The following is a 26,902-nucleotide window of genomic DNA, read 5'->3' as shown; positions in this document are numbered from 1 at the left end:
TTCTTTAGCTCTTTCAGGGAGTAGTTATCACCTTAAAATTGAAAGTTGGTGCTATGGTCCTGATTGGCTGCATCTCAGAGGGCATCAGAAAAATTCTTACTGATAAATAAGTGGGTTGGAAATAAGGGAGCGTGCATGCCGGGAAAGCAGGAGAGGCACGGGACTGGGGCACCAGGGGGAGACTGGGGGGCAAGGGGAAGGGAGAGCAAGGGGGGAGGAGCGGTTTGTACAAGCCATGCGATGGAGTCGTGTGTTTACCCCCTGACATAGATGTCAGACATCTTCTCTCCTGTCATGAAAGCATCGTCCTCTAGAATTACGTCATCAGTGTTCCAAATAATAACACGCAGCTCAAAGCTAGACAACAGCGGCGCAATGGCCAGAGAGGAGAGAGAGAGGACGACAGAGAGACAGGAAGACACACCACAAACACCAAAACACACACAGGGGGAAAAAAAAGGGAAAACAGAACAACAACGAAAAAAAAAATAAAAAAAGATTAACAAAAACAAAAATCCACGCAAGCACGCCACTTCACACACTTACGCAGGACAAGGCTCGGTCACCGCATCCCCCTCCGTACCTACCCCCTGACAAATATGTCACTGGACTTTTCCCCAGTGAAGTAATCATCGTCCTCCAGTATTACTTCGTCTGTATTCCAAATTATCACTCTGAGCTCATATCTGGTGAGGACGGCAGGAAGGAACAAACACACACATGCACACACGCCAACACACACACACACACACACACACACACACACACACACACACACACACACACACACACACACACACACACACACACACACACACACACACACACACACACACACACACACACACACACACATACACGGATACAGTGCATACATACACACATTTGGGCTTATATGGGAGATTCAAATAGAGAGCTCACCATTTATCCCAAACATTCTCAACCTTGGGAATCACTTACAGTATATGCATACAGGGTCACAGGACTTTTCTTTGATAAAATGATATTTGATATATTTTCTCATAAAAAATATAGTTCAAAAGGTTGGAAATATATCGGAATTTCCATATAATCCATTTGAAGCTCCGCCCATGTCATATAATAAAAGTAACCGATACTCAAATGCACATGAAACAGTTGCCAAAAATGCAATGCATATCCACAGTTTTGAAAGTACAGTTATTTAGCCTCAATCTGTTGCTTAGAGGCCTAAATGTGAATTGCAACAAAAAACATTATTGGTGCTGGCTCCAAACAGTAAAGAAAATCTGTCATACATTTTGCAACCTAAAAATGGGGCTGTGGACCAAAAAAGGTTGAGAACCCTTGGTTGATATATAGACTCACTAGCGGTTAACCTGGGAACAGGGCTAAAGGTTCTCTACACTTCCACACGTGTAAAGTTACAAGAACAAAACGATACCATGTTTAATGTCATTGAATTTGATCTGGATCCATGTGTCACTTTAAACAGCCGTTACTGTGACAGCTTGTGATTACAGGAGCTTTGTGTCTCGTTCGCTATCTCTGGCGTTCAGCCTACCTCTTTGGTTTCCGTGGCGATATGTCAATTGCGGGTCCAGGGGCAGCCTTGTCCTTCGGGAACATGTCCACCCACATCTCGATACGGCCCTTTGGACAGAGAAAGAACAGAGAAAATAAAACGTCCAATACTATTGTCAAATACTAAGATATTTTACAATTCCAAAGTTGTTTGAAAGTTAGAATTGAACAATAGCTAATAGTTCTGAAGTTATAGGAACATTTATTTATGAGAATCTTTTTAAAATGCCACTCTGGTCAGGTGCTGAGCTGCTAAGTCCCAAATGACACTTGAAGTGTCATTGGAGGGTTTTTTGTGTGGATGACGCTATGTGGTGCCATGGAAACAAATATCTTTAGGGGGAAGGTTTTTTTTTAAGCGACAAGAAAGATGAGTAAAAGGGGAGAATCGGGGTTCCCATTATATTCATGTAGCAGTGGTGGACCACCACCGCTCGAGAAATTGGTTTAAAAATGCTGGTAGTTCATCTAATTTAACTCAAACTACACAAAAAAGGGATTGGGCTATTGTTTATATGTATCACTTTTTATAATAATAGAGTATCCAAGTAAAAGCAGTGTTGGAAACAAAACTGGGTGCAAAAACAAGGACAGACGAGGAACCCCTACTTGTTCAATGCCGGGTTTGTCCACGTTGAGCAAGGGTCTGGTCTCCACGTGCTCAGGGATGAGCTTGCAGCCCACCCGGGGGATCTCCTCCCAGTGCCTCAGCACCATCAGGGCCAGATGCTCTTCTGTCTGCTTCTTCAGACCTGAAGGACGGGAACCATTGAACATCTAACTTCTAACCTAACACCTCTTTCCCATGTCCAATTTAAGCACATTTCGCTCTACCGTTTTCATCTTCGATCTCCGTGGGACCCATGAAGATGCGGTTGGCCACCTTCACCCGGCCCCCTGGTCCATAGTGAGGTCCGTCCACCTTGCCCTCCTTACACAGTTTGGCCAGGATCTGGCTGGGCTTCATGGGGTCACGCCACACGTTGTATCCATGGCTACCAGCACAACGACAAGCACAACATTACTGATATGCTCGGATCTAGACAAGGTTGTGTCTCTTAATCACATTTTTTAGGTAATAAGGCATTTGTCTGCTATGTATCTGTTTTGATATAAACTGTGACAAAAGGAAAGCTAACACAGAGTAGTTGGATGAGATGCCACAAGTAGCTCTGTATTTGCTGTAGAAGCGGTTCTCCAGGTCGATCTTCGTCTCTCCGATCAGGTCATCGGTGCCGACCAGATCCCAGTCATACACCGACACTGTCAGCATGGACTCCATGGGGAATGTCGCCTCGATGTCAAATGACCTAAGGAGAGAGAAGGAAGGGTGATGAAGCGAAGAAGCTTAAAAAGAGAGGATTGGCAAATAAGCAGTTTGAAGGAGGCGGCTACGTTTTGCTCAATTTATTTTGTGCATGACCTTGAGGTTGTGATAAAATCAATTCTACTTACTTGCCAAAGACAGGGTTGAGCTGCTTCGAGATGTAGTTCTCCTTGTCCTTGATGTCCGATTTTCCCAGTTTGATAACAATGTAGGGATCAGCCTTGCCATTGATGTCAGCTGGGTGGAGATCCGTAGCCTGAAGTGAAGTACAAGAGAAAATGGGCAGGGATATGATTTGGGCTCAGTGATATTGAAGATTGTGTTATTAAGGTCCATATTTAACTACAGTATATGGTGATGTAAAGAATGTTAGTGGACAAAACTGTTGTTTTGAAGAAGACCTTCAAATATTCAAATCCGTCACTCACCCTGACCACGTACACCCGGACAAGCACGTTGATGGGGTCGTTGTGGGGAATGCTCTGGAACATGCCCATGTTGGGGTCGAAGCCAGCCTCCCTGGTGATCTCCTCCGACAGGGGTAGCTTGTACATGCACAGAGACCCCTGCGCCACAAGAAACAAAATATTTAACATTCACAGTATAAATACGACCAGTGAACCGTTTAAGTTACGGGTAATCAAGAAAGGGGCCTAGATTCAACTACTGTAAACACTCACTTTTTTACATGGAAAAGCAACAAATATACTTATCAGTTTATCTTTATTCTGATTTAGGCTTTGTTGGCTTATTGGAGTGGCCTATTGCCTAATGGCTTATTCTAGGCTTTCTTTTTCAGTCCACAAGGTTGTCCTACCTTAAATCTTCCCACAATTCTGTCATCGTCCAGGGCGTGGTCGTCATCGTCCCCGGCCTTCCCTCTGTACAGGTTGAAGGTGTGAAGCCAGTCTTCAAAGTTACCGCACTCAGACTCCAACTCCTTGTTGAACACCTTGACAGCAAAAAAACATACACTGCATGTTCATTTCAAGCCGTTTTAAGAAAAATGCCGCTTGGAATCGAAATTTAAGAAACTTAAAAATCACATAAGAGCAGAAATATGGTTGTATGGATCCTCAAGATATTCAAGAGTTTTGAAAACACATTTAAAACAATTATAATTGTAATACCTTGTACGTAATTTTAGTTAAATACTGACTTCTTCAGGACCTTGCCATCATCAGATTAACTTTAACAAAATTGCTTTAAATTGTCAATCATCTTTTTCGTGTAAAATTGCAGACCTGCCAACTTTGGGAAAATATTTTGAGTACCACAATAGTGTAACAGGGAGCCTCCATGGTGTTAAAGTTACTGAAGCCAAATAACTCCGTCAGTTATTCACACCGTAGCGTCTCGTAACGACGCTAATCACATTGTATGTGAGCTACTATGGCCAACTATATACAGTATACAAATAAATATCATTAGGATATACCCCTTGAAATGCATCATCTAATTAAGTTACCAAACATCTTTACCGACTAGAGATGCACCGATTTAAATTTTCTTGGCTGATTCCAATTCCTGATTTTTTTAAAGTCTGACCTGCCCATTCTGATTTTGGCCGATTCTGATTTTCATTCAATTTTATATCACAATAAAACATTGACTATTACATTTATTTTACATTGTTGTCCGATCATTTAGAGTTTATATCCGTGATGGGAGAAATCAAATTTTCTTATCATTTGGTCTCATTGGGGTATATCTGCTATACGTCAATGACAAATACATCGTGTGATGTGATCTGATCACACTCACGTGATAGGACAGCTGGGCATATGGACTACACTGCAATTTTCAGTTACCACCATAGCGAGATTTCTGATTTTGATAGTGTGTTTATTATTGTTCATCATTTACAATGGAACAATAATAGAACATGAAACTGTCCCCGATTTCCACTAAATTACAACATGGAATGGTCACTGAGTTCCAACAAAATAAAATATGGGAGAACCACCAAGTTTCAGTATAACTCAACCTGTAACTCTCACTGAGTTTTAGTAGGACACAACATATAACTAACATGGAAATGTCCAGTTCAAACTTCAAATGAAAGTCTCTTTCACTTTTGAGTGTAAATATACCTTTCTATTATTTTATATGGTACTCTGATATCATTCAAAAATAAATTGGAATCATTGCAAATTCATAAAAAAAAAAAAAAATGGCCGACTCTCAATCTGGTTCACTGGAAGTCCTCCACTGAAACCAACTAAATCAAATCGAACGACTCGTTTTACTGAGTGATCCGTGTCGAGTCTCAGAAAAGAGTCGAACCATCATGAGTGGAGCTCATGCACTAGGAACTACCAGAGCAGACGCTCCACTATAGTGACAGCGATAGATACATTATGATCTTATCTTCTTTGTTTACCTTGAAGTACCTCCAAACAGCTGACATTTTCTTTCTTTCGTTCTCCTTTTCAAGCGTCAACTACGCAACTACGTCACAATACGTTGGTATCAGGTTTGAGTATCGAAGCATTTTTACGAGTACAGTACATGATTACAGTATCGGGCGTGTAAGTTTCACCGGCACAGAATCTGATATATATGATATCTGATGCTGATCAGCCGGTCCCTGGTCACACCTGATCAAGCTGAAAACTGGCCGATTCCGGTCACCGGCGGATCGGTGCATATCCCGTTTTATAGGTAACATTACAGTCACATTTTTGTGCTTGATTATTACTTCCCCACTTCCCATTTTACCTCAGCAGTGCAGCATTACGCCTCGGTGGATGAGTGGATGAGTTGAGTGATTGAGAAGAGAGGGTGGGGAGGGGTTACAGAACCACAGGTCATAGCATCTGGTCCAATCCGAGGGATGTACTTTAAATACCCAATAAATGTGCGGTAGTGTTTTGTATTAATGGATTATTTTGCTTAATTAATTTACAATTATATATATAACATACGTATATATAGAATTTTTTTTTACATGGTTTCAGATGGCATATTGTACCTGCGTATTTTGACCAAGAATTGCGTGGTTGGTACACAAAATGCATGCAGGTTGGCAGGTCTGAAAGTGAGAGCTTAAAGTGTACATTTTACGCTGAGAAAACCTAACAAAATTATAGATTTTACAATTTAAAGCAATTTTTTTGTTTTCTCAATGCAGGGCACTGAAGAAGTCTGAGTTGAGCTTAAATTAAAATTTGCTACTAAAATGACATACAAAGTATTACATTTCTATTGAAGTTGTTCCAATTACTCCAATAATTTTTTTTATTTCAGTATTATTTTTTAAATTCACACTCACGAGCAGCTCGTCGACTTTGGGCTTGAAGGGCCGCTTCTCAGAGCCATCGGCAACGTGGCCCTTCTTCTTGTCTTTAGCGCCCCTTTTGTCCCGGCTTTTCTCCTTGGACTTGGAGCCTTTCATAAGGAGGTCATCAGGTTTGATATCTGATCGAGGCGGGAGGTGGAAGTCGAGTTGGGGTTGGGAGAGGGGGTGAGGTGGTGAGGGGATGAAGGTGGGGTGGGACACAGCACTCTACATGTCAATCAATGAAAGTTGATGCGTCTGCCGCCCTTTTGGGCAACGACTTCATATGGAGAACATCATCAATTTATCTGAACTTGACTCTTATCTAAGATGGTGCTCAAGGAGGGGATCGGCAGAACATTTGAGCAATTTTAGCAGTTTAATGGAAATTTTGAGACGTCAATAGTACTTTATTACGTATCTATTAAATAAGGAAGGTTGGATCATCGAGTGGAGAGTGGGTATCATTTTGTAAAAGACAGGGAGGTCGGCATGTGTCATGGGTTCAGGCATTGGGTTCAGTTGCATCAGCCAACTTTCATGTGTAGAGCAGGGCTGAGGGGGAGGCATGCTGATGTAGGAGTTGCGATAATGGAAACAGATATATATGTCCCGCTCTATTCTAAATGTGGATGGGGTGTATGGTGATGGGAATATGCACTAGGGATGAGGGAGAGGAAGGAAGATCGCGCAAACGTTTACATGCATTTGTGCCAAAAGACACTTGCCATAGACCTCAGCTACGGCAGAGATAAAGAAACTGCATTGATAAATATGGTTAGAGCATATCAAGTGTCTTTGTGCTTTGGGCCCTATTTTACCGTGCATTGCAACAATATCACAGGGTGGCATTCCACTTGTACTTTAGCCGTCAGCCGTCAAAACTCCAGTGGAATCCTTTAAAGTTTACCAAACCCAAACAAAGCAGGCGTCCAGGCTCAGTTTTTGGCAGGCATGAGCCCTCGCTTGGCTCTACAGTTTGTAATATACCTGCTCCCTCCGCAGCGATCTCCAGGTCCTCCCTCTCCTCGGCCTCCGCCTGGGCTGCCTCCTGGGCTTTTAAGATCTGGAGACCCGCGAGGGAAAACCAGAGTCAGGAACACAACCGCGTCCTATCGGGGATCCTAGAGCAGCGTGTGAGTTTATTAACAAAACTACAGCTCCTGTCACAGTTTGAATCATTGTAGGAACTCATACTGTAGATAGATAGATAGATAGATAGATAGATAGATAGATAGATAGATAGATAGATAGATAGATAGATAGATAGACAGATAGATAGATAGATAGATAGATAGATAGATAGACAGACAGATAGATAGATAGATAGATAGATAGATAGACAGATAGATAGATAGATAGATAGATAGATAGATAGATAGATAGATAGATAGATAGATAGATAGATAGATAGATAGATAGATAGATAGATAGATAGATAGATAGATAGATAGACAGATAGAACCACACACCTCCATCAGTGTTTCTATGGAAGCAAAGTACTTAGACCACCAGTCCAGCATGCTTTCGTCCATCTCCTCCTCCTCCTCCAGCTCTCCCTTCTTTTTCTTCTTTTTCTTCTTCTTTTTATCGGCGTCATCCTCGTTCTTTTAAAATAGGGAAGTGGGATAAGACGACGCCCGGCGGCATATCCCACAAAGGCACAAAAGCACAGTGCACTGTTTGATGTTGCCGTATTTCTAGAGGGATTAGGACTCACCATGTCAACTTTTACAACTGCATCAGATGTCTACGATGCAGGGGAAAGGTGGGCGGGGTTTACAAATTTACACAGGGGTTAAAAACACAGGGATTAATACACGCACACACACACACACACACACACACACACACACACACACACACGGATGCAGGAGGTTTCCTCAAAGTCAATAAGTTGACTTTCAAACCATGTTCTTTAGAAATCAAAGTTGGCAATGGTGTAACCCTCAATCCCAAAGTCTTACTGCGTCCAGCTTGACCACTGTGTCCATCTTCTTGACTGAGGGCTCGGAGTCCATGTTGACGATGATGTCACCTGCGGGCCGAGAGAAGGTGCGGGGAGGGGTGCGGGAGTACAGGTTGGGTGAGGAGAACGACTGGGAGCTGCCGTTGGTGAGGACCATGTAGCCGTTCATTAGCTTTGCTGGAGGTATTAATATGGCCGCAAGGGGAGGAGGAGAGGATGGGGGCACCCAAAAACCCATTTAGGAATCAAATCAGATGAGTGTGAGGAGGATGTGGAAGGGAAGGAGAAAGAAAGGGAAGGAAGATTGTTGGAGGATAAAGTATTGAGGGACATGCACAGGTACAGTAAGAGTAGTGAGAACAGCAAAGCAAGCCGAGAAATAAGAAGGTAGGTAAGAAATTTGTTTTCACACTTTTTTAAGATCATGCATTGGTCAAAGAGCGCTAAAACAAGTTTGTTTTTAACCTGTTTTTTGACTTTCTAGATAGAATTGCATTATATTGTGACAAATAGGTTTAAAACCACTTGTTTGTTGTTTGGAGGTGCTATTTGTCGCCTTTAGCATGAACAAAATCACAAATCAGCCTTTAGAAACAAGTTGGTGTTTTTTTCACCATACAGTGCATTTAACAGTAGTTCTAGGATAAAAAGGGTAAGAATATGTCAGAACAACAAACATCAAAGCTGGAACTCACAACGACAAAAAATTCTTACGATGGACAGAAAATAATAAGTAGAAAATAATATAGTATTAAAAAGTCAAACTGCAAACTATAAGCCTTCTAGCTCTACAAAGGCACCTGCTGAAGCCCAGTTGTTGGAGCGCTTGTCAGGGGCGCTGTAGATGAAACGCCTCAGGCTGGTGACGGCGTGGGAGCCCACCAGGGTGTACCGGCCAAACGCCCGACAGTCCACCACCCGGATATTAAGAGGAGGGTGGAGGAGTTCGTTCTCTGGCAGGTCCTGCGGTCACAAAAGCGGCAACGATAGCGATCTGAAGTACTTCATTCAAGGCTAATTTATTTGAATTTAAATGAACCCAAATCTCAAAGAAGTGTTTGTTTTGTACTCACCACCTCAAACCACTTGACCAGAGTGCTGAAGTTGGGATTTTTCTTATAGTTCTGGATAAGGGCGGATTGTACTCCTCGGCCGGCGCATTCTATGTCCACACGGGGCCGATCCACCTGGGCCAAGTTGACCCTCTTGAGGTCCCTCAGGCCCCAAAACAAGACCTGGCCAAGAGGAAAATTTAAAAATGAAGGAAAGGTTTGGTTGATCCCACAGTCTAACTCAACGACAATATTGGTAAAGTTGGTGTTTTGCAGCAAAGCTTGAAGATGTCAGTGACGCCCTCACCTCTATGCGGTATCGGCTCAGTACTGGTCGGATTCCCAAGGGAACAGGGAGAATGGGCCCACGCTCCGAGTCTGTTGAGGCTTCTATGGGGGGGAGGCCGGCTTTCCCTGCCTGGCCAACCTATGTAGAAAGGAAATAGGAGATAGTACAGGCAACCCCAGATTTCCAAGAGAAACACAGCTAGTGCTGAAATAGTCAGAATGCAAGCAAAATCTTTCATGACAACTTCATGAAACACGCACAGTACACAGAGGAAAGTTGTTCGCTCATAGAGAGAGAGAAAAAAAGAGAACTTATGCGGTAGAAACACAGACGACAGAGTGACTGTGTCTGTGAGAAAGAGTGAGCTGGGCAGAGAGAAGGTGAAAAGAAAGCACCTTGATTTGAGGAATAGCAAAGCTATGGACAGCGATCAGAGCGCGCCTCATCTCCTCCTCGTCAAAAGGCATCTGTGGAGAGGTGGAGGAGGAGACGGACGTGCGACGTGGAGGACAGATAGGGAGTCAAGGGGAGTGAGGACAGAGGAGAAGAAGATAAATGTGGTGAGGGGTGGAAAAAGTAAGAAAAGGCAGAGAGAGGGGATGGGTTAGGAAGGTAGGACTCTTGTCCGTGGAGTGAGTAGGTTTTGAGGTTTGTGACCAAATGGAATCCGGGTTGAAAAGGGTGGGAGGAGGTAGAGAGTGGGAAAAAAGGGAATAGAGGTAAGGAGGAGGGATTGAGGAGAGGGGGAAGGACATACTTGAAAGGAAAATTTGTGTTTTGGCCAATGGGAAAGAGACAGAGGCGGAGGAGAACTCAAGATTGGCAGTGACAGGAAAAAGAGCAACAGGACATCCGTGAGAGGCACTGTAGACAGCAGGAAGGGCAGAAATAAAGAAAGAAAGAAAGAAAGAAAGAAAGAAAGAAAGAAAGATCCTTTTGTGCATGCTTCATGCCTGTTACAGTCACTGTCTGTTACAGTGAATGCATGTGTCCTTGTTATTTCATTTAAGTTATTGCTATAATGCTACAACTGAAAACAATGTGTAAAGGAGATATAGGCCAACTGCACTTTTAGAAATTCCTCCATTCGGTCCCTATGATGAGAATCCAGTGTTTATTTATAGTTTGTACATGCACCTGGGAAACCATTCATGGGTTATGTCTATCTGTGTGTGTTTATATCTTGCCCACGTGCATGTGTGCAAATCTTAGTGCATGTACACATCATGACCTGTAGCAACTCGAAGGCGGCCAGCAAATCCCCGGCAGTGCAGTTCCCTCGGTAGATCTGGTAGTATTCCAGCTGCGGGGGGAACCTCGGGGGACCATAGTGTTCGTCGCACATCTTAGTAATGGGCTTGGCGAACGTCCGACCTATGAACTCGGCCTTTCCCTGAAAGTCGACACCATGACACCAAATAAACAAACAATGGAAAACAGTCAGGGAGCAAGGAAGGGGGAGCTAGACGCATGCAGTTCTAGTGGTAGCCAATGGGTGTCACTGTGAATCCAAGTGAGTATAGTTTTAAGCCACTTGGGCAGGGGAAATTAATCGGGTCTAACTCGTAAAAAAAAAAAAAAAAAGTGAAAGAGCAGAAAACTTACCAAAATCCCACATGAGAGAGAATGAAAGTAGAGCGATGAAATCGCAATGCATAACATTTAAAACTAAATAAAAAAAAATAATAATAAAATTTAGACACAACCGTATACGTAGCCTGAAGGTACACAGATTTGTTATGCTTTCATTTTATGGGTGATTATAAGGAGGCATATTACAACCAACCATTAATTCCCAACTGTGCCAGGCAGTGTTGTGCAAATCCAATATTTCTACTTTTTATGTCGTACAGCTATTGTTAACAACAAGGATTTTGTGATAACCAAACAATGACCATGACCAAACAATGGGGAGGAGGCGAGAACATGCAAACATGTCGGGAAAGATGAACAGCAAGCTACTCATGCTGCATTTAATCATCTTCTACTGCTGTAAAGCTACTGCATTCACACTCTACTTAGCCAAGACAGCACAAAGAGGAAGCCAGGGGTGATTTAAAAGGAGCAGGATGGGATTGAACAGACATACAGTTAGAACACGGAGGATGGACAAGCAAAACAAGTTTTAGATCGGTGGCCAGGGAAGTCCTTCCACAGCAATCATCTAGAGCTTCCATCTATCTTTGTATGACAAATATCATATTATACAGTATAAACAGTCCATATCTCCCAGCCACTGTCCTATCTACCTTCCAGAGATACAGTAAAATAGATAAATTTTGTCCGACAAGCCTCCATAATCCGTCCCGGCGTACCACGGTGTCCTGGTCGTAGATCTCCACCACGATGATTGGGGGGTCGTCCCTCAGCTCGCTGGCCTCTCCGAACAGCTCCACATCATCGAACACCAGCAGCTGGTCCCACGTGGGGCACAACGTTTCACTCAGGATCTAACGCACAAATAAAAATACAAACACAGAGAGAAAAAAAAAATTATTGATGATGCCTCGCTATTCCAATTTAATAGCAGGTGGGTGCCGTGTATTGGAAGATCAATGCGATAGGCCCACAAAAACATTTTAATTAAATAAAGTTTCGATCCTCTTTTGGATCTTTATTGAGGTCAAACACCTGTTTCCCACTCACCACACACACAATGCATGTATTGTATTCTCAGGAGAAGGCTCCTACAGCATCAATGTCAGCCTTGCACATATGAACAGGTCCGTTCGTACCTCGGTGACCTGGCTGTGGGTGGAGAAGAAGACCCTGGCGAAGGGGTCTGACAGCCCGCTGTTGTCAGCCGCAAACAGGCTGCGGGCCTGGTACATGTGAGCTCTGAGCTGGAAGACCTGCTTCACTGGAAGAAACACACACAGACATGAAGCATTCAGCATTCAAGAAGAGATGCACAGATAAACGAGATACCAAGAAATCAATGTGGATAAAATCAAAATGACTCGAGATGAAATTCAGAGTTTGCAGGGTAGAGTAGGAGCTGATTGAATTGAAGACACAAAATGTATGTTATTATTTGATCTGCGACAAAGATACTCTCATGGCATCTGCAGAACTGGATTTTAAAACAATTTAGAATAAACGAGTGTCTTACTGTTGTAGATCAGGCTGATGGGGGGGACGGACTGTAGCCCGGGGCTCGTCCTGGCGGCCTTGTTCTCCTCAAAGCCGTTGGGTAGGCCGCTAAGGAAGTCCTTCCTCTGCTTATTGAGGCCCAGCCACAGGTACAGTTCCAGCTTGGCCTGCACCGTCCAACCCGCGGGGCCGAAACCCTTCTTTCCCGGCAGCTGAGGTCAAACACAATTCAGATGGCTGGAAACTGGCTTTGAAGCTTTGAGATTTCAGAACCATTAATTTCAGAACCAGTGGAATCAGACGACCTAATGAGTAAGACCTTTGCTCCACATGCGACCAGATATGAAAGCAGAAACTCATTACAGTATATTCTTGAATTCCTTGCTGTCTGAAACATCTTTTTGCAAATAGAGGGGCAAATTCACAAAGAATGAATTGCGTCCACTAATAGCACCATTACCATTAGCATCCGATTCACAAAAATATTGGGCGAATGATATGCCAGCCCACAAAGTTTTGCTGCTCAGTGCAATTTGCCCTTGTTTTGTGATCGCAATTATCCATGTGGCAAAGTATAAATGTTGGCTTTTTGCCAAGAACACAGTAGGCAGGACAATGGCAGAAAGAAGGAGAAAAATGGGTATCAATGGCTTTGTGGAGAGGGCTTTTTTTGTTTCATTTAAATTATTAAATTTTTTTGTTTTGTTTGGAAAATGGGTTGCATTACGCATTTAGGCCCATGGCTGATCTCGTGTCCCCCCATGGTACCCAAATGCACACCATGCTCACGCATCTGGATGGCGAGAAGGGGGCCTATGTGAGAATGCTGTTCATTGATTATAGTTCAGCTTTCAACAATAGTCCCCACCAGACTGGCTGTCGAACTGAAGGAGCTTGGACTGAATGCTCCGTTGTGTGCCTGGATCCTGGACTTCCTCACAGCCGCCCCCAGGTGGTCAGGGTGGGGAAGCACATGTCAAGCTCCCTCACCCTGAATACAGGATCCCCCCAGGGTTGTGTCCTCAGCCCCCTACTGTACTCCCTGTACACACATGACTGTGTGGCCAGGTCCAGCTCCAACACATCATAAAGTTTGCTGACGACACCGCTGTCGTGGGCCTGATCACCGACTGCGATGAGAAGGCCTACCGCGAGGAGGTGACCTGTCACTCTGGTGCCAGGACAACAGCCTCGCCCTGAATGTCAGCAAAACTAAGGAGCTGATGGTGGACTTTAGGCGAGGATCACAATCGAGGACGCACGCGCCCTTGGTGATTAATGGGTCTTCTGTCGACAGGGTGAGCAGCTTCAAATACCTGGGAGTCCACATCACAGAGGACTTAACATGGACTGTACATACAGACACTCTGGTGAGAAAGGCGAGGCAGCGTCTTTACCACCTCAGGCAGCTGAGGAAATTCCGGGTCTCGTGAGGATCCTCAAGTCCTTCTACTCTGGAGCAGTGGAGAGCATCCTGACAGGCAACATTACTGCCTGGTTTGGGAACTGTACTGCTCAGGACAGGCGGGCCCTGCAGAGGGTGGTGCGTTCAGCTGAACGTACCACTGGAACTACCCTCCCCCCCTTGCAGGAGTAATACACCAGGAGGTGTAGTAGCAGAGGCCGCAGGATCATGAAGGATCCTCATCACCCCAACAACGGACTGTTCCAGCTGCTGCGTCAAGGCAAGCGCCTCCGCAGTCACACAGCGAGAACAGAGAGACTGAGACAGAGTTTTTTCCCACAAGCCATTACAACTGTCAACACTGACCTCACCCGGGGTCCTCACTGAGCCACACACATAGGCTCCACTACCTACTGTACTGTATGTAGCATACTGTACCGCATACTGTGTCACTGTTCAGGGTTGTGCGTGATGCCGTATTGCTGTGCCGTACTGTTGTATACTGTGTTGTATTATCCCAAACACTACCTCACTTTATTCACATGCCACTTTAATTCACATGCCACTTTAATGCACATATCTGTATATACATAATTGCCTATTCCATATACATAAGCATATTCCCTCTATCTATTCCATTTTATTTCATTTTATTGTATTTTATTTTATTCTATATATTTTTATTTTTATTCTAAAAGTATTCGACTTACTGTATTACGTTTTAGGAGTCAGTTAGTTGGTCTTTTAGAAATAAGTTTTTCCTAGGACATATTGTGTGTTATCACCGGGTGCATTGCATTACATTTCACTGCATATATGTATGAAAGTATGTATATGTATGTGACGAATAAACCTCTTGAATCTGGAATCTTGAAATGCGTAATGGAGAGGGAGTGATCGTAGCAGAGCACTGAGAGCAGTGAGATCCAAGGCCTCCCCCCACATTGGTATTCCGAGTTTATTCTCGACACACACGGGTATTTTTTTTTATGCGTGCCCCTTATAGTCTTCCATATGTAATAACCTCATTTTTCATTCTTTATTTTCTTTCTTTCAGTCTCCAATAAATAAAACAGGGTTTGAGCAGAACTGTCCATGGTCCTGAGGCTTTAGGCTACTGCAGCAGCAGTGTCGGACAAAGGCTGTGGTTCAATGCCAAGTTTGACCACTTTATCGCTATTCCCTTAACTTAACTTTTAGTTATTTTTTCAACATCTTTTGAGTTCAATAGGAATTAAGCAACATTTGTCAATGTTTGTAACATTTTTTTTGTACAATAAATAATTCAAAGTGTCAACAAATTGCTTTTGGAGTGCGTTTTGAAAACCACGACAGACTGTTTGTTTCACTACCTTCGGATGCCATGATAGTAATAAAAATTTGAATAATAATGTGAAAATTGTATTTACAGATCACTCAATAGGCTGGGCCCTTATAGCCCTTATGAATGCGCTTCAATTGCATCAGCTCTCTGAAAACAATCACGCAGTGCTGCCTTTTTTAAATTTATTTTTTTGCTCAGTTAGCACCAGCTCTCTGCAGAAGGTAATATTTTCACTCTAACTGCGTGTGGCTATTAGCGCTGGTGTTTGTGAATTGGACATTTTTTGCAACGAGGCTCATTTGCATAGAAAGGGGCCAATTTTGGCAAATGTATGCATAATACCTAATTTAAATATGTGCAAATTGCACCAACGCATCGAGAAGCTATTTGCGTGGCAGCGCAGTTGGTGGTTCATTTCACCCTTTGCGAGTGCTTTGTGAATAAGACGCTTGCTTTTTATTTTTTGCCAGTTTAGCGGCCAATAACTCAAGCCTTCTACAAAATGTATAAAAAACCCTTTTTAAAAATGTATAATATAAAACCAGAAGAGGGAGCTCAAGTCTTCTACAAAAACAGGAGGAAAAAAATGTAGTTGAAACAAAGAGAACAGCTCAAGGTTTTGTCCGACAGAAGGAAAAGGATATATGCCCAAATATGGAAAGATATGATGTGAGTGTTCCAGGAATACTCTTTCCAAGAAAGGGGAGGTTTCCCAGTAACAAGGCTATGATTGGCTGTCTAGAAGATCGCACCCAGAGTCCATGATGACAGGACTACGAGCTGCCATTGGCCCACCCCCACAAAGAATGTGATTGGTTATTCAACTACCCAAAAAATGAGTAAACCAAACAAACAGGATTTTGAGTGGTTCGCGGTGCTGAAAGGGGTAGAACATGTAATAGGAGAAGGGTTTTTTTTGGATATAAAAGAAGAACAAAGGCTTGGTTGTTCAGTCGGTTTCGCGAAGCCTACTCGAAGTTTACTGCTGTATATGTCCCTCTGATACACAATAAACTTTTTCGCATCAGATTCTGTCCAGTTCCAGTTGTTTTTCTTCTATGTTTTTTGAGGCCAGAACAGATACAAATGTCGTACAGAGATCCAGACTGTTCACTGGCCTAGGTCTGTACCTTTTCATAACCACAACATTGTCATTACGAAGAGCCGGTCGTTGATATCAAGCGGGTGCTGTGTTGTCTTGTATGCCCAACTCCAAAATCCCAAGCAATTCTGTTGGTTGTCATCAGAAATAAACCCATACCTTGACTCAAAACGTGGAGTATTTTCCCTTTTTGCTTTCATTACCGTCGCTTCCTTAATTTTGACACAATGTGGACATACATGTAATAAGACATGGAAGTTGATTAAACACAGGAGGACAGATGAAGAGGAGAAGGAGGATAATAGCTTACCCTGAGGAAAAAAGCTTTGACTTTGCCACAGTCCTTTCCTGTCTCCTCAGCCACGATGGAGTACAGGACGTCTTTGGAGGGCACGCGGGCATAGGCAATCCGTTTGTTGTTGTTCATCATCCAGATAAAGATGTCCGGTACACTGTGCTGGGGCTGAATGGATTGGTAATACATTCATAACAGATTAGGTTGGGCGAGGTTATTCTGGAAAGCAGTTAGTTACTGATAGGCATTATTTGTTTTTAGTTATGTACTGGATTACAAAAAATTAGTAACATAATCAGAATACCTGCTCACAAAGGTAAACTTAACTTTTGAAATAAATCTGTACCTCGTCAGCGAGGAAGCGGAGCCTCTGCAGGAAGTTTTGCACCAACTTCAGTTTGTCTTTGACCGTGTGCTTCTTTACCTGGGTGCGGAGCTGCTTGGCCTGCTGGCCCATGCTGTCCTGCAGAGGGACAGTGGTGATATTTGAGTTAAAATGGTAATCCGTAAGATTACTTTATAAGAAACAGCCATTCAATGTATTTTTGTTATGCATGTGCTCCTCTATATGCTGTTTCCATGGTTGGTGGCGGGGTCCGCCACCAAAAGGCATCCACACCTCAAGTGACATAGAAAAAAAAGGAAAGCGACTGCTTTAGGAGTGTAAACACACATGACATAATAATAATGTCATGTGTAATGAAATAATTATGTTGCAATTTAGAATTTTGGGACTTGCAGTATAATCACATATGATCTTACGGATTTCCACAGTTAAAATAGTAGGTGAACTATCCAGAAAATATGAATAAATATTTAAACAAAATTCTTTATTCATAAATAATTGCAGTTACAAGTAATGTGGGTGAAGTGCCACAGCTTCTTTGCCTTTTCCTCCAACTCCCTCCTTTCTCTGTATTCCTCTCTCTCTCTCTCTCTCTCTCACTCTCCTTCTCTCACTACCCCTCCTGAACTCCCTTTGCTATCTCCCTCCTGGATCAGCACTGTACCATTTCTCTCATGCAAGCCTTGAGCCTCTCTCGGTCCAGCTTGGTTCTGCCCGACTGGTTCACGTCCTTGTTGGCCAGGGTGACGAAACGGCTGGAAGTGGTAAGAAAACAAGAAGTTTGAAGTTGGAGTGAAGAATTTGAAATAGAATGAAAGTGATGATCCAAAGACCATTAAGACTGAACAGTATAGTTTTCAGCGTACATCTATGACAATAAAGCTCTTACGTTATGCAATGTTAAAGGTCAGGCAATGAATACAAGTATATAATTACCAGAATTCTGCTGTTATATAGCAAAAACATCAGTTGAACTTATACCATAATGATACAGTATATGGGACCTTTATGTTACTGAACAGTTTACCTGCAGCCTGTGCTCAGTTCTTCCAGCACCCCCCTTAGTCTGCGCTCTGGGAAGGCCTTCTCCGTCTTGATGATCTCCTGAACGTCGTTCAGACCCTCCTCCTGTAGTGAACAAACACAAATACTTTTATTTTGGCATGTACGTATATTTCATTTCAAAGGACTAGATAGAATGCAGTGTAGTGAAAGGGGAGAGAACAGATAACATTTATTGACCAGTTTGTCAGCTATCTTGTCCATGATATTGGAGTTGTAGAGCCGCCTGCGCTGGTCCTGCCACCAGCTCTTGATGTAGATACAAGGCTTCTTCTCGAAATAGGGAAGATGGAAGTAGTTCCTGTCAAATGCGACCATTATAAATAAGTCAGTCCGGCTGAGATCAGCAAATTACTACATTCTGTCCAATACTACCGGGAACATTTTAGAAATCTGTTATATACAATATACAGTATGTCATATTTAAGTCAATGCTTGCTACACATTGGTTGTGGTATTCTGTTTGTTTGTTGTGTTCCAAGAATAATCTTTTCAATCATTTTTCATTTGTTCAAACTTTGACATCTTTGTTTATATAAGGTTTGACACTAAACCACGATGCTATGAGTAATAGAAAAATAAATTGCTTTCCGGCCACCCTGGGCCTCCCTGCAACTTTGTGTGGACCAACCTGTCTGTGATGACGGGCTTCATGATGGGGGTGGAGGAGACGGAGACCAGGTCGCCCTCCTCTTCCGCCTCGTCCTCGCTGGAGTTCTGGATGAGCTCAGACTCCTCCTCCTCACCATCGCTGTCTTTCTTCTTCTTTTTCGCCGAGGCGGGCTTACTTACCCCATCGATCTGGTTGCCATAGTTACCTAACAAAGAATGTCGTTAAGGGATGTGCATGCCAAGAGAAGAGATACTATTGTATAATGCCATGCATTGGATTCGAGATCCAAGCCTTAAGAGATACAGCAGTAAAATCGAAAATCAAAATTATATACAAACTGAGTTACCTATAGTGACCTCAAAGGTGATTGGTTTGTCACCAATTTTGCGGTCGATCATGGTGGCCTCCAGGAAGGAACCAAACAGGAAGAACTCTTCGATTTTCCCTGTGGCACTCTGAGGAAAGAAGTGAAAGCAGGGTGAATTTAAAACTTATAAACTTGACTATTTATTCTCATAAATAAATGTATATAAAGTGCATAGTTGCATTCGTAGTTGAGTATTTTGGTTAAACAGAATTATTGCAAGTGTTCAAGTCTTATTGTTGATAAGATGAAACAGTCTGAATAGTTGAAGGAGAACTGACTTTCAGTAGAACATGATGCAATGTTATGTGCTGGGTTACAACTTCTATGAAGTGCCTGGAAATAAAATTACACCTAGCCTTGCATTGCAAAGCTTTATAGTAATCCTCTTAAAAGAGCACTGTTGAAAATTTTGAATGAGACTAAATAAAATGTTCCTCTCCCCACAAATAACCTCCCTGTGAATTTTGCTTTATATTGACAGACAATATACTGTTATTTCTCTTCAATAATGGTGTGCATGGCAGGGGCTGTCAAGAAGTCAGGAAGGAAGAAACCCAAAATCTAAAAGCAAAGACACGGCTCGTCCACATGCAGCATTTCAGAGAGGAGGGGTATTGAGGCTATTTTCATGCTATTTTGTATAAAATCTTTATATAATTAGGGGTCCAACCCCTACTATAATTGTACGGCAGCCCCTTATTGTTAATGTAAAAGGAAAAACGAATGAAAATTCTTAGAATTTTGAAGCCTAAAACTATCTGGAAAACCAACTTCGACATAACACACGGCAGAACACGCTTGATGTCTTGTTTGAACTGCACTGACGGTCCCACGTCCCTGCATATAATCACAGAGTGCAGAACCTCGGACCCTCCAAAACCTATAATACTAACCTAATATGACTAAAATGGACCCTGTGTATTGCTGCCTGCAGCTATATTTATTATTATTATCATTATATAATTGTCGTATTTATCATTTTCATATTATTATAACTTTTTAAATTCCATTAAATTTAATAATTTTAATGAAAAATACTTTTTTTTTTTCAATAACAAAATCTTAAAGAGAGCCACAACTCCATTTTGGTGCACTTTGACTACTTGTGAGTTTGGTCTGAATCCCTTTCCCTCATTTCTAGCCCAAGGAAGGCACAAAACCCTTACTTAAAATCTGCCCATAGGAAGGCTATAGCATGGATGAACTCCCTCATCTCTGTCTCAGGGAAGTGATATTTCCAGGTTTACGATTGGGCAATATGTTTTTGAGCACCAGCCGAGGTGAACCCTTCTAATGCTTCTAAAATCCCCGGTGAGTCGTTAACACAGACATGAACACGCTGTTTTGCACCAGACTGTTTATGGCGTGGACACTGTTCAATGAGAGAGGTCAAAGGGGACAACGGGTTTGGGCTCCCGCGGATCGTGTTGTGGAAAAACAAGACTTAACAAATTAAGAGAAAGATTAGGAAAAACCAAGGAATTCACCTCAAAAACATCTCCATTACAACTTTAAACAGGTAGCATGAAGGCCGAGCAAATCTGCGGAACAGCTGCTCTTTCCAACAATGTCACACTCCTATATACTTTTGTACATGCTTATTTTTGGTGCTTTCCTCTCAGGAGCCCCCTAAGGAATTTTGTTTTTGTATTTTCATAGCTGGTCAATTGTCTCTTCAGCTTTCTTGACGCCACAGTTGGGTTTCCCTTAATGACAATTTGAACATTAATAATTGCATGCAGATCTATACTTAAACCATACAGGCAGGTTTTTCCTACCATAATCGTAGCTGGAGTTGATTTCAATATCAGTGATCTATTTATTGATCTATCCAGCCAATCAGGTACACATAATAACAAATGATGAGTGTTCTGAGGCTCTGGATCTAGCTGTTCCATGGACCAACTCACCTCTGAGATGTTGGACACGGGCTCCACTTGCACCTCTGTGGAGCTCATGATCTCTGTGGAGCTGGTGTCCAGGATCTCCACAGCAACGGAGACCAGGAGGCGGGCCCTGAAGGACACGCCCTCTCCGAGTCCCTCATTCAGGTCCTGGTGCTCGTCCATCAGGGTGTACTGGCGGGTGGAGCCATACATGTTGACCCAAGCCGGGCCCATGGTTGGCAGGAACCCTATGGGGGGGGTGATAGAGGGGTTTTTACATAACAATATTGCTATGTGTTTTTGTGTGAGTGGGGAAGGAGCCAGAAAGTCTTGGCTTGTTATGAGAGGTCTCTAGTCCCGAGCGATGGCCTATAGGTTCCAGATGTGTTTTGGTCCAATGTATGGAACTTGAACAATGATATTAGAAACAGATGTTGTTTACTCACGGCTATATATGTGAGCTGTCCCCTTTGTTCAGGGTCAGTCCCCTGTCTCTGCTTGCCAGAGGATTGAACCCGGCAGTATTATTAGACCTGCATAACAAAATCTATTCTGTGGTCATTATTAATTCTTCATGTCTGAGCAGAATCCTTCTCAACAGGAAGCACCTAAGGTAAGCTTCTAAGGTAAGCAGATTTCATATCCATTTTTACAATGTTTGTTTTTTCCGCTTGCCTGGCTGTCCACACTATAAAGAACCTAAATTAAATTGAATACAGAACACAGAAGGTGAAATATTACTAGAGTGTTGCACGGTTGGACTGCAGTGCTGAACATAAAATTTTGTCCAATATTGACAGTAAGCTTTCTCAAAACATAGGAAGCATTAATATTAGTTTGATTAACAGATGACATCTCTAAAATAAATAATACTAACGAAGAGGATACAAAACGTGAACCTGCGTATATATAAAAAGTATTAACGAAAAGAAATGAGGTCTGGGTTTAAAATAAGAATTAAATAGGAAAGAAATGAAGAATGAAATTAACAAGACAAGATTGTATTAAACTGCGAGTGTGCAATAAAATAAAAAAAGACAAAAGCGTGATTGTACGGTCACACCGCCAGCAATGGGGTGCTGCAAAGCAATAGGCTGCAATGCATTTCAAACAGTGCTCGGCTTCATCTGGCTGCAGGGGATGGAGCAACGACCGGTGACAAGCTGACAGCTTCACACCGACAAGGAAAGTTGAGCAGGTTTCAACATTATACAAATGAGCAGCGCAGAGCGCTGGGTGGCAGCCGATAGGAAGGAAGATACGCTATCAACGGCGCTGGTCCTTGGAAAATGGATGCTTAGACCTCTGCATTGTTCTTGTGTTTTTTAAATGAAAGCGTCACTTAAACTCTTGATAAAATAAGGAACACGTCATAATATATGTTTTTAACATGGTCAATTCTTTATTTAGGGACAGATGGCAAGATTATTTATGTGATTTTTTTCAAGAGGATATTTATTTTTCCAAGTAAACAAACTACACACTTTTAATACATTTTTTAAAATAAAAGAATAACTAGACACAGCACCATCTTTCCATATAATGTATATTGAATATGGAAAAGGAGAAAGGTTTGAAATGTTTGGCCCACCCACAAGAGTCAGTCGATTTTGAGCCAACAACGCCTGAAAAACGCCAAGGGCACAGAAACCCTATCGCCGGCGCTGAAGCCGTACAGGGACGAGAGGAGAGCTGCTCAGCTTCATGCTGCAGCCCCTGTAGCCGGCGGTGATCCTACCATAAGACTCGAGCAGCTTGATGAAACAACATTGCAGTCCACCACCAAGACAAAACAAAAAATGACTCACAAGACTAGTTTATTTTGCAAATACTTATGTATTTGTTAAATAAACTATTATGTACAGTATATACCATGTGTAATTAATTTACTGATATATCTTTATATTTTAAGTACATGTTATTGACTTATCATAATCATAGGATCACAAACCAGCAAGTAGGATCACAAACCAGTAAGCTATCAAAATGCAAACTTGTAAGTATTAAAAATACATCTGAACATGATCTGCCCAGGAGAGAACGAAAAGGTATCAAGGCATTACTAAAAACAACCCTCGTGTGAAAATATTCCAATTGAACCTGTTAGCAAAATGACTCCTAGGGAATGGATTCAGAATAAAATAGGATTCCACTATGTGGAACCATGTTTAACTGAATTAGTAGAATGGACTGATAATTGGTATCCCAGAGAAGGAAGCTTTGGTAACACTAAAATGGATTCCTGGGTATATTATTGAAAACACAGCAGTCCCAAATCCAAATTGTGACATATGCATTTAAAGCATGGGAGATGATGAGTGCACAATGGCCAGGAAATATAAAAAAATCAGAAAGAAAGAAAAACAAGACTAAAAAATGGACCAATTTTGCAAGTACACAAAATAGTGTGGAAAACAGCCAGGCTGTTGAACAGAATGTTGGTGGACCGATGCATGTGATTGAATTATTTGTCACAAACAAGCCATAAACACAGGTGGTACAAAGGGTTCCTTAGATTGAGGGGAGATTCTGGGCTTTTCAAGCCGTTCCTCAGCCAGAACGAGGCATAGTTTGAGGATATGGAGCCCCGAGGCAAAACGGACCCCCTGCATATAGACAAGGCCTCCACTGGCCTCCTCAAACAGCAAGAGGTTTCAGTCGAGGGGCACAGACGCAGAGGGCAAATGTATGTTATTATTGCCTGAGGGAGGGACACTGGGCCAGAGATTGCATGAGAAGGCGGCATGATGAGTGTCAAGTCACAGGAAAGGTCTGATGCTCTCAGACACAGCTGTACACCCCACCACCGCCCACAGTGGACTTCTCTCCACCCCCCATTCTCCTCAGCTAAGAGTTGCCATGAATCCACAGGGAGCTTCTACGACCCTCGGGGTCAGACCAACCGTGTTATTGTGGAGGAAAAAGGTACACCGACAAGCGGGACATGGATGGTGATTCTAAATTCTTAATTAATACTCCACTATTAAATATTTCTAATAAACCCTCAGAAATACCACTATTAAGTCTATATGTATCAGGGAAAAGGATTTCTTTTTTACTAGACACAGGAGCAACAATCTCATGTTTAAGGCAAAAAGATTTACAATGTCCTTTGAGTACAAAAACCGTCCAGTCCGTCGGTATTAGAGGCATCCCGCAAATAGAGCCAATTGATTTAGAAGAAATTACTCCAACATCAGTTTATAGTGAGTTTTACAGTCTCAATGTCTTTATTAGGGGGTGATTTGTTGAGTAAACCTAATGCAACTATTCTATGCTGACCTGATGGTGTTTATATTCCAGTAAATAAAACATATTAACTAGTCACTATTAGCGTTTGCGTGTCTCATAAGGTTACATCTATTTAGCAGAATGTTGATTTTATTTATAATTTATTTACAATGGATGGAACTGAGAAATTGGCAAAGCTGCAGCAGCCGCTAAAATTGTAAATATGTAATCTGTTAATCCACCCTTTTCAGATAAGCGGATTGATCAGACAGAAATGCAAGAAGTTCCACAATGTTTTTATTTATCACCACATGGACTTCTGCTTTTGTGGAAATATATTTCTAATGACATTGAACCCTTTGTGTGCACACGAAGAACCGATTTTACAGATATTGGTCCCCTATTGGAGTCCTGTTATCAACATCTTCATAAACCCCCAGAGAATAAAGAACAAAATAAAAGTTACATTGTCTGGTCTTATGGATACGACACATATAACACGTTTGTTTTATCAAGGATTTACAAAATTATATCAAACCACAAACTGATAAAAAGGAGGTTACAGAAGTCGCATTGAAGCCTCCCTCCATATTAGTTTCACTACCATCAGATTTATGGGATTAGTGGAAATGCCACCCTATTAAGCTTGAATTGACTATGGTAAATATCCAGTATTTGTGAAGCAATATCAAATTTCGAAAGAGATAGAGGAAGGAATTCCACCAGTTATCAAAGTTTATTACAACAATGTGTGATTGCCAAAATACGATCACAACATAACACTCCCATGAACCTAATCCTAAAGCCTAGAACCAATAAATAACAATTTGCGTACTGTACACAAGACTTTTCCTCAAGATAGAAGTTTTCCCCATAACTCCAGTAGTACCGGATACTAATTCCATTTTAGCAGCGCTGCCAGCAGATTCCAAATGGTATACAGTAGTAGATCTTTTCTCTGCATATTTCTCAAATCCAATACATGACGACACACAAGATTTGTTTGTATTCATGTAGAGAAGCTAGTAATATACTGTATGTTGCAGTGGAAGGAGAAGTACAGACTCCAATTAAGTGGCCTTCTCAATTGTCTAATGATTCTAACTCACAATTGTATCTGTTAAGGAAAATGACGATGATCTAATTTACAAGGAAATTGAGTTGTGTTTAGAGCCTGATCCTGGTCCATTTACATCGAATTTGTGGTACCAATCAAAGAGCAAGGTTTGAAGGTTGACTTAAAATTGTTGTTATGCATGCTCATTACTTCCACAATCATTTACTTATATAACTACGCCACTCAAAGGCTGAAGTAACCTGAAGGCTTACCTTCCTCATGTGTGCTCGTTTACCAGCACGTTATTCAAACTCACCCTATTGTAGGAGCCCAATCACAAACAACATCCTAAGTCAGACCTGTAATCCAGCCTCAAGATATTTTTATTGGTAAAACGAGAAAACTTGTTTAAAAGGTTAATCGTTTTCTTCATAAGATGACCGAATATGTGGTTTACTCCAACATTTCAGAGGTAACCAAACAGAGTAGACATTCCCGGAGATACATGCCACTACGTATGTTTCAGGTGCCGGAAACATCCGTCATTAATGGGATGTCCCAACTTTACAAGAAACATGTTTTCCATTGCCCACTGACTTATCGACCAGTCTTTCCAGGTTCTCAACTACAGTAAATACCGCCTCTGTTCTTGATGTTTATGTGAATTGGCAACGACAGAAACCCCAGGAAATTCAGCATATAGGTTTTTTGCATCCTGATGATCACGTAGGAGATTACCGTATTTTCCGCACCTTAGGGCGCACTGTCAATGAATGGTCTATTTTCCATCTTTTTTCATATATAAAGCGCACTGGACTATAAGGCGCATTAAGCAAAACAAAACAGTCAGATAAGTCAGTCAGTCAAACTTTATTAAACGTGTTCACAATAACTCTCAACATTGTTCAAACGTTAATGAGCGTATTCACAATAACTCCCAACCTTGTTCAGTTGTAACACGTAAAAAAAACAGTCTGATACTGCTAAATCAAACGTTAGCGTATTCACAATAACTCTCAAAATTTTTCAGTTATAACATGTAAATTACAACACAACACACTCACTTTTTCAGTTCATTCCTCATCCACAAATCCCTCAAGTTCTTCATCTTCAGTGCCCGAGTTTAACAGTTGGGCGATTACGGCATCCAGCATGCCCGGATCCCTCTCCTCATTATCCGAGTCAGTGTCGTTGCTGTTACCTGGCAGTTCAGTGATGATTCCTGGACCCTGTTTTCTCCACAGTGCGGTTCACGGGGATATCAAAGGTGAGGGGAACCTCGTCCATGTTGGTGATGCGCTCTGGCCGGATCTTCTTTTCAGTGATCTTGTTTTTGCAGTATGCGCGGAAAGTGGCCAGCTTTTATTCCTAATCTTTTGGCAGTTGCTGCGAGACGGTAGTCCGTGTGCGGATGGAGAGATTACGTCTTTTCATAAAACGAAAGCACCAAGAAGGAACGCCTCGAGAGTCATTGATTTTCACGTCCCGTGCTGTTGCCTTCAGTCGAATAGAGACTGTAGAGACGCTTCTACCTGCTGCTCTCTGTTCAATAACCCACCTTTCAATTTTGTCCTCTAACTGTGGCCATCTCGCTTTGTTCCCTCGGAAACTCTGTGTGGTCTTCTTTACTTGGCGCAGGTC

General features: G+C 42.1%; 1 protein-coding gene across 2 annotated transcripts in view; it reads right to left on the bottom strand.

Moving 5' to 3' along the window:
* The window catches only part of otofa (otoferlin a), a gene marked incomplete at both ends in the record, with an annotated part of 92,837 nt that overhangs the window by 4,380 nt on the left and 61,555 nt on the right, over nucleotides 1–26,902 (bottom strand). For both annotated transcript variants that reach the window (XM_079996979.1, XM_079996978.1), the window contains 28 exons: nucleotides 588–686; nucleotides 1,544–1,632; nucleotides 2,173–2,315; nucleotides 2,398–2,558; nucleotides 2,703–2,873; nucleotides 3,019–3,146; nucleotides 3,319–3,456; nucleotides 3,708–3,842; nucleotides 6,165–6,310; nucleotides 7,161–7,236; nucleotides 7,643–7,777; nucleotides 7,891–7,920; nucleotides 8,138–8,208; nucleotides 8,940–9,102; nucleotides 9,213–9,374; nucleotides 9,499–9,618; nucleotides 10,712–10,873; nucleotides 11,796–11,930; nucleotides 12,216–12,340; nucleotides 12,593–12,785; nucleotides 16,715–16,867; nucleotides 17,046–17,162; nucleotides 17,710–17,800; nucleotides 18,073–18,173; nucleotides 18,288–18,408; nucleotides 18,739–18,925; nucleotides 19,067–19,175; nucleotides 20,998–21,221. In XM_079996979.1, the coding sequence (XP_079853105.1) occupies nucleotides 588–686; nucleotides 1,544–1,632; nucleotides 2,173–2,315; nucleotides 2,398–2,558; nucleotides 2,703–2,873; nucleotides 3,019–3,146; nucleotides 3,319–3,456; nucleotides 3,708–3,842; nucleotides 6,165–6,310; nucleotides 7,161–7,236; nucleotides 7,643–7,777; nucleotides 7,891–7,920; nucleotides 8,138–8,208; nucleotides 8,940–9,102; nucleotides 9,213–9,374; nucleotides 9,499–9,618; nucleotides 10,712–10,873; nucleotides 11,796–11,930; nucleotides 12,216–12,340; nucleotides 12,593–12,785; nucleotides 16,715–16,867; nucleotides 17,046–17,162; nucleotides 17,710–17,800; nucleotides 18,073–18,173; nucleotides 18,288–18,408; nucleotides 18,739–18,925; nucleotides 19,067–19,175; nucleotides 20,998–21,221 (3,685 nt within the window). The remainder of the gene's footprint in view (nucleotides 1–587; nucleotides 687–1,543; nucleotides 1,633–2,172; nucleotides 2,316–2,397; nucleotides 2,559–2,702; nucleotides 2,874–3,018; nucleotides 3,147–3,318; nucleotides 3,457–3,707; nucleotides 3,843–6,164; nucleotides 6,311–7,160; nucleotides 7,237–7,642; nucleotides 7,778–7,890; nucleotides 7,921–8,137; nucleotides 8,209–8,939; nucleotides 9,103–9,212; nucleotides 9,375–9,498; nucleotides 9,619–10,711; nucleotides 10,874–11,795; nucleotides 11,931–12,215; nucleotides 12,341–12,592; nucleotides 12,786–16,714; nucleotides 16,868–17,045; nucleotides 17,163–17,709; nucleotides 17,801–18,072; nucleotides 18,174–18,287; nucleotides 18,409–18,738; nucleotides 18,926–19,066; nucleotides 19,176–20,997; nucleotides 21,222–26,902) is intronic.

This window comes from Zeus faber, assembly GCF_960531495.2.
Source record: "Zeus faber genome assembly, chromosome: 2".
Classification (NCBI taxonomy): domain Eukaryota; kingdom Metazoa; phylum Chordata; class Actinopteri; order Zeiformes; family Zeidae; genus Zeus; species Zeus faber.
Note: the sequence above shows the minus strand (reverse complement) of the source record. Positions and strands in the feature narration are given on the sequence as shown.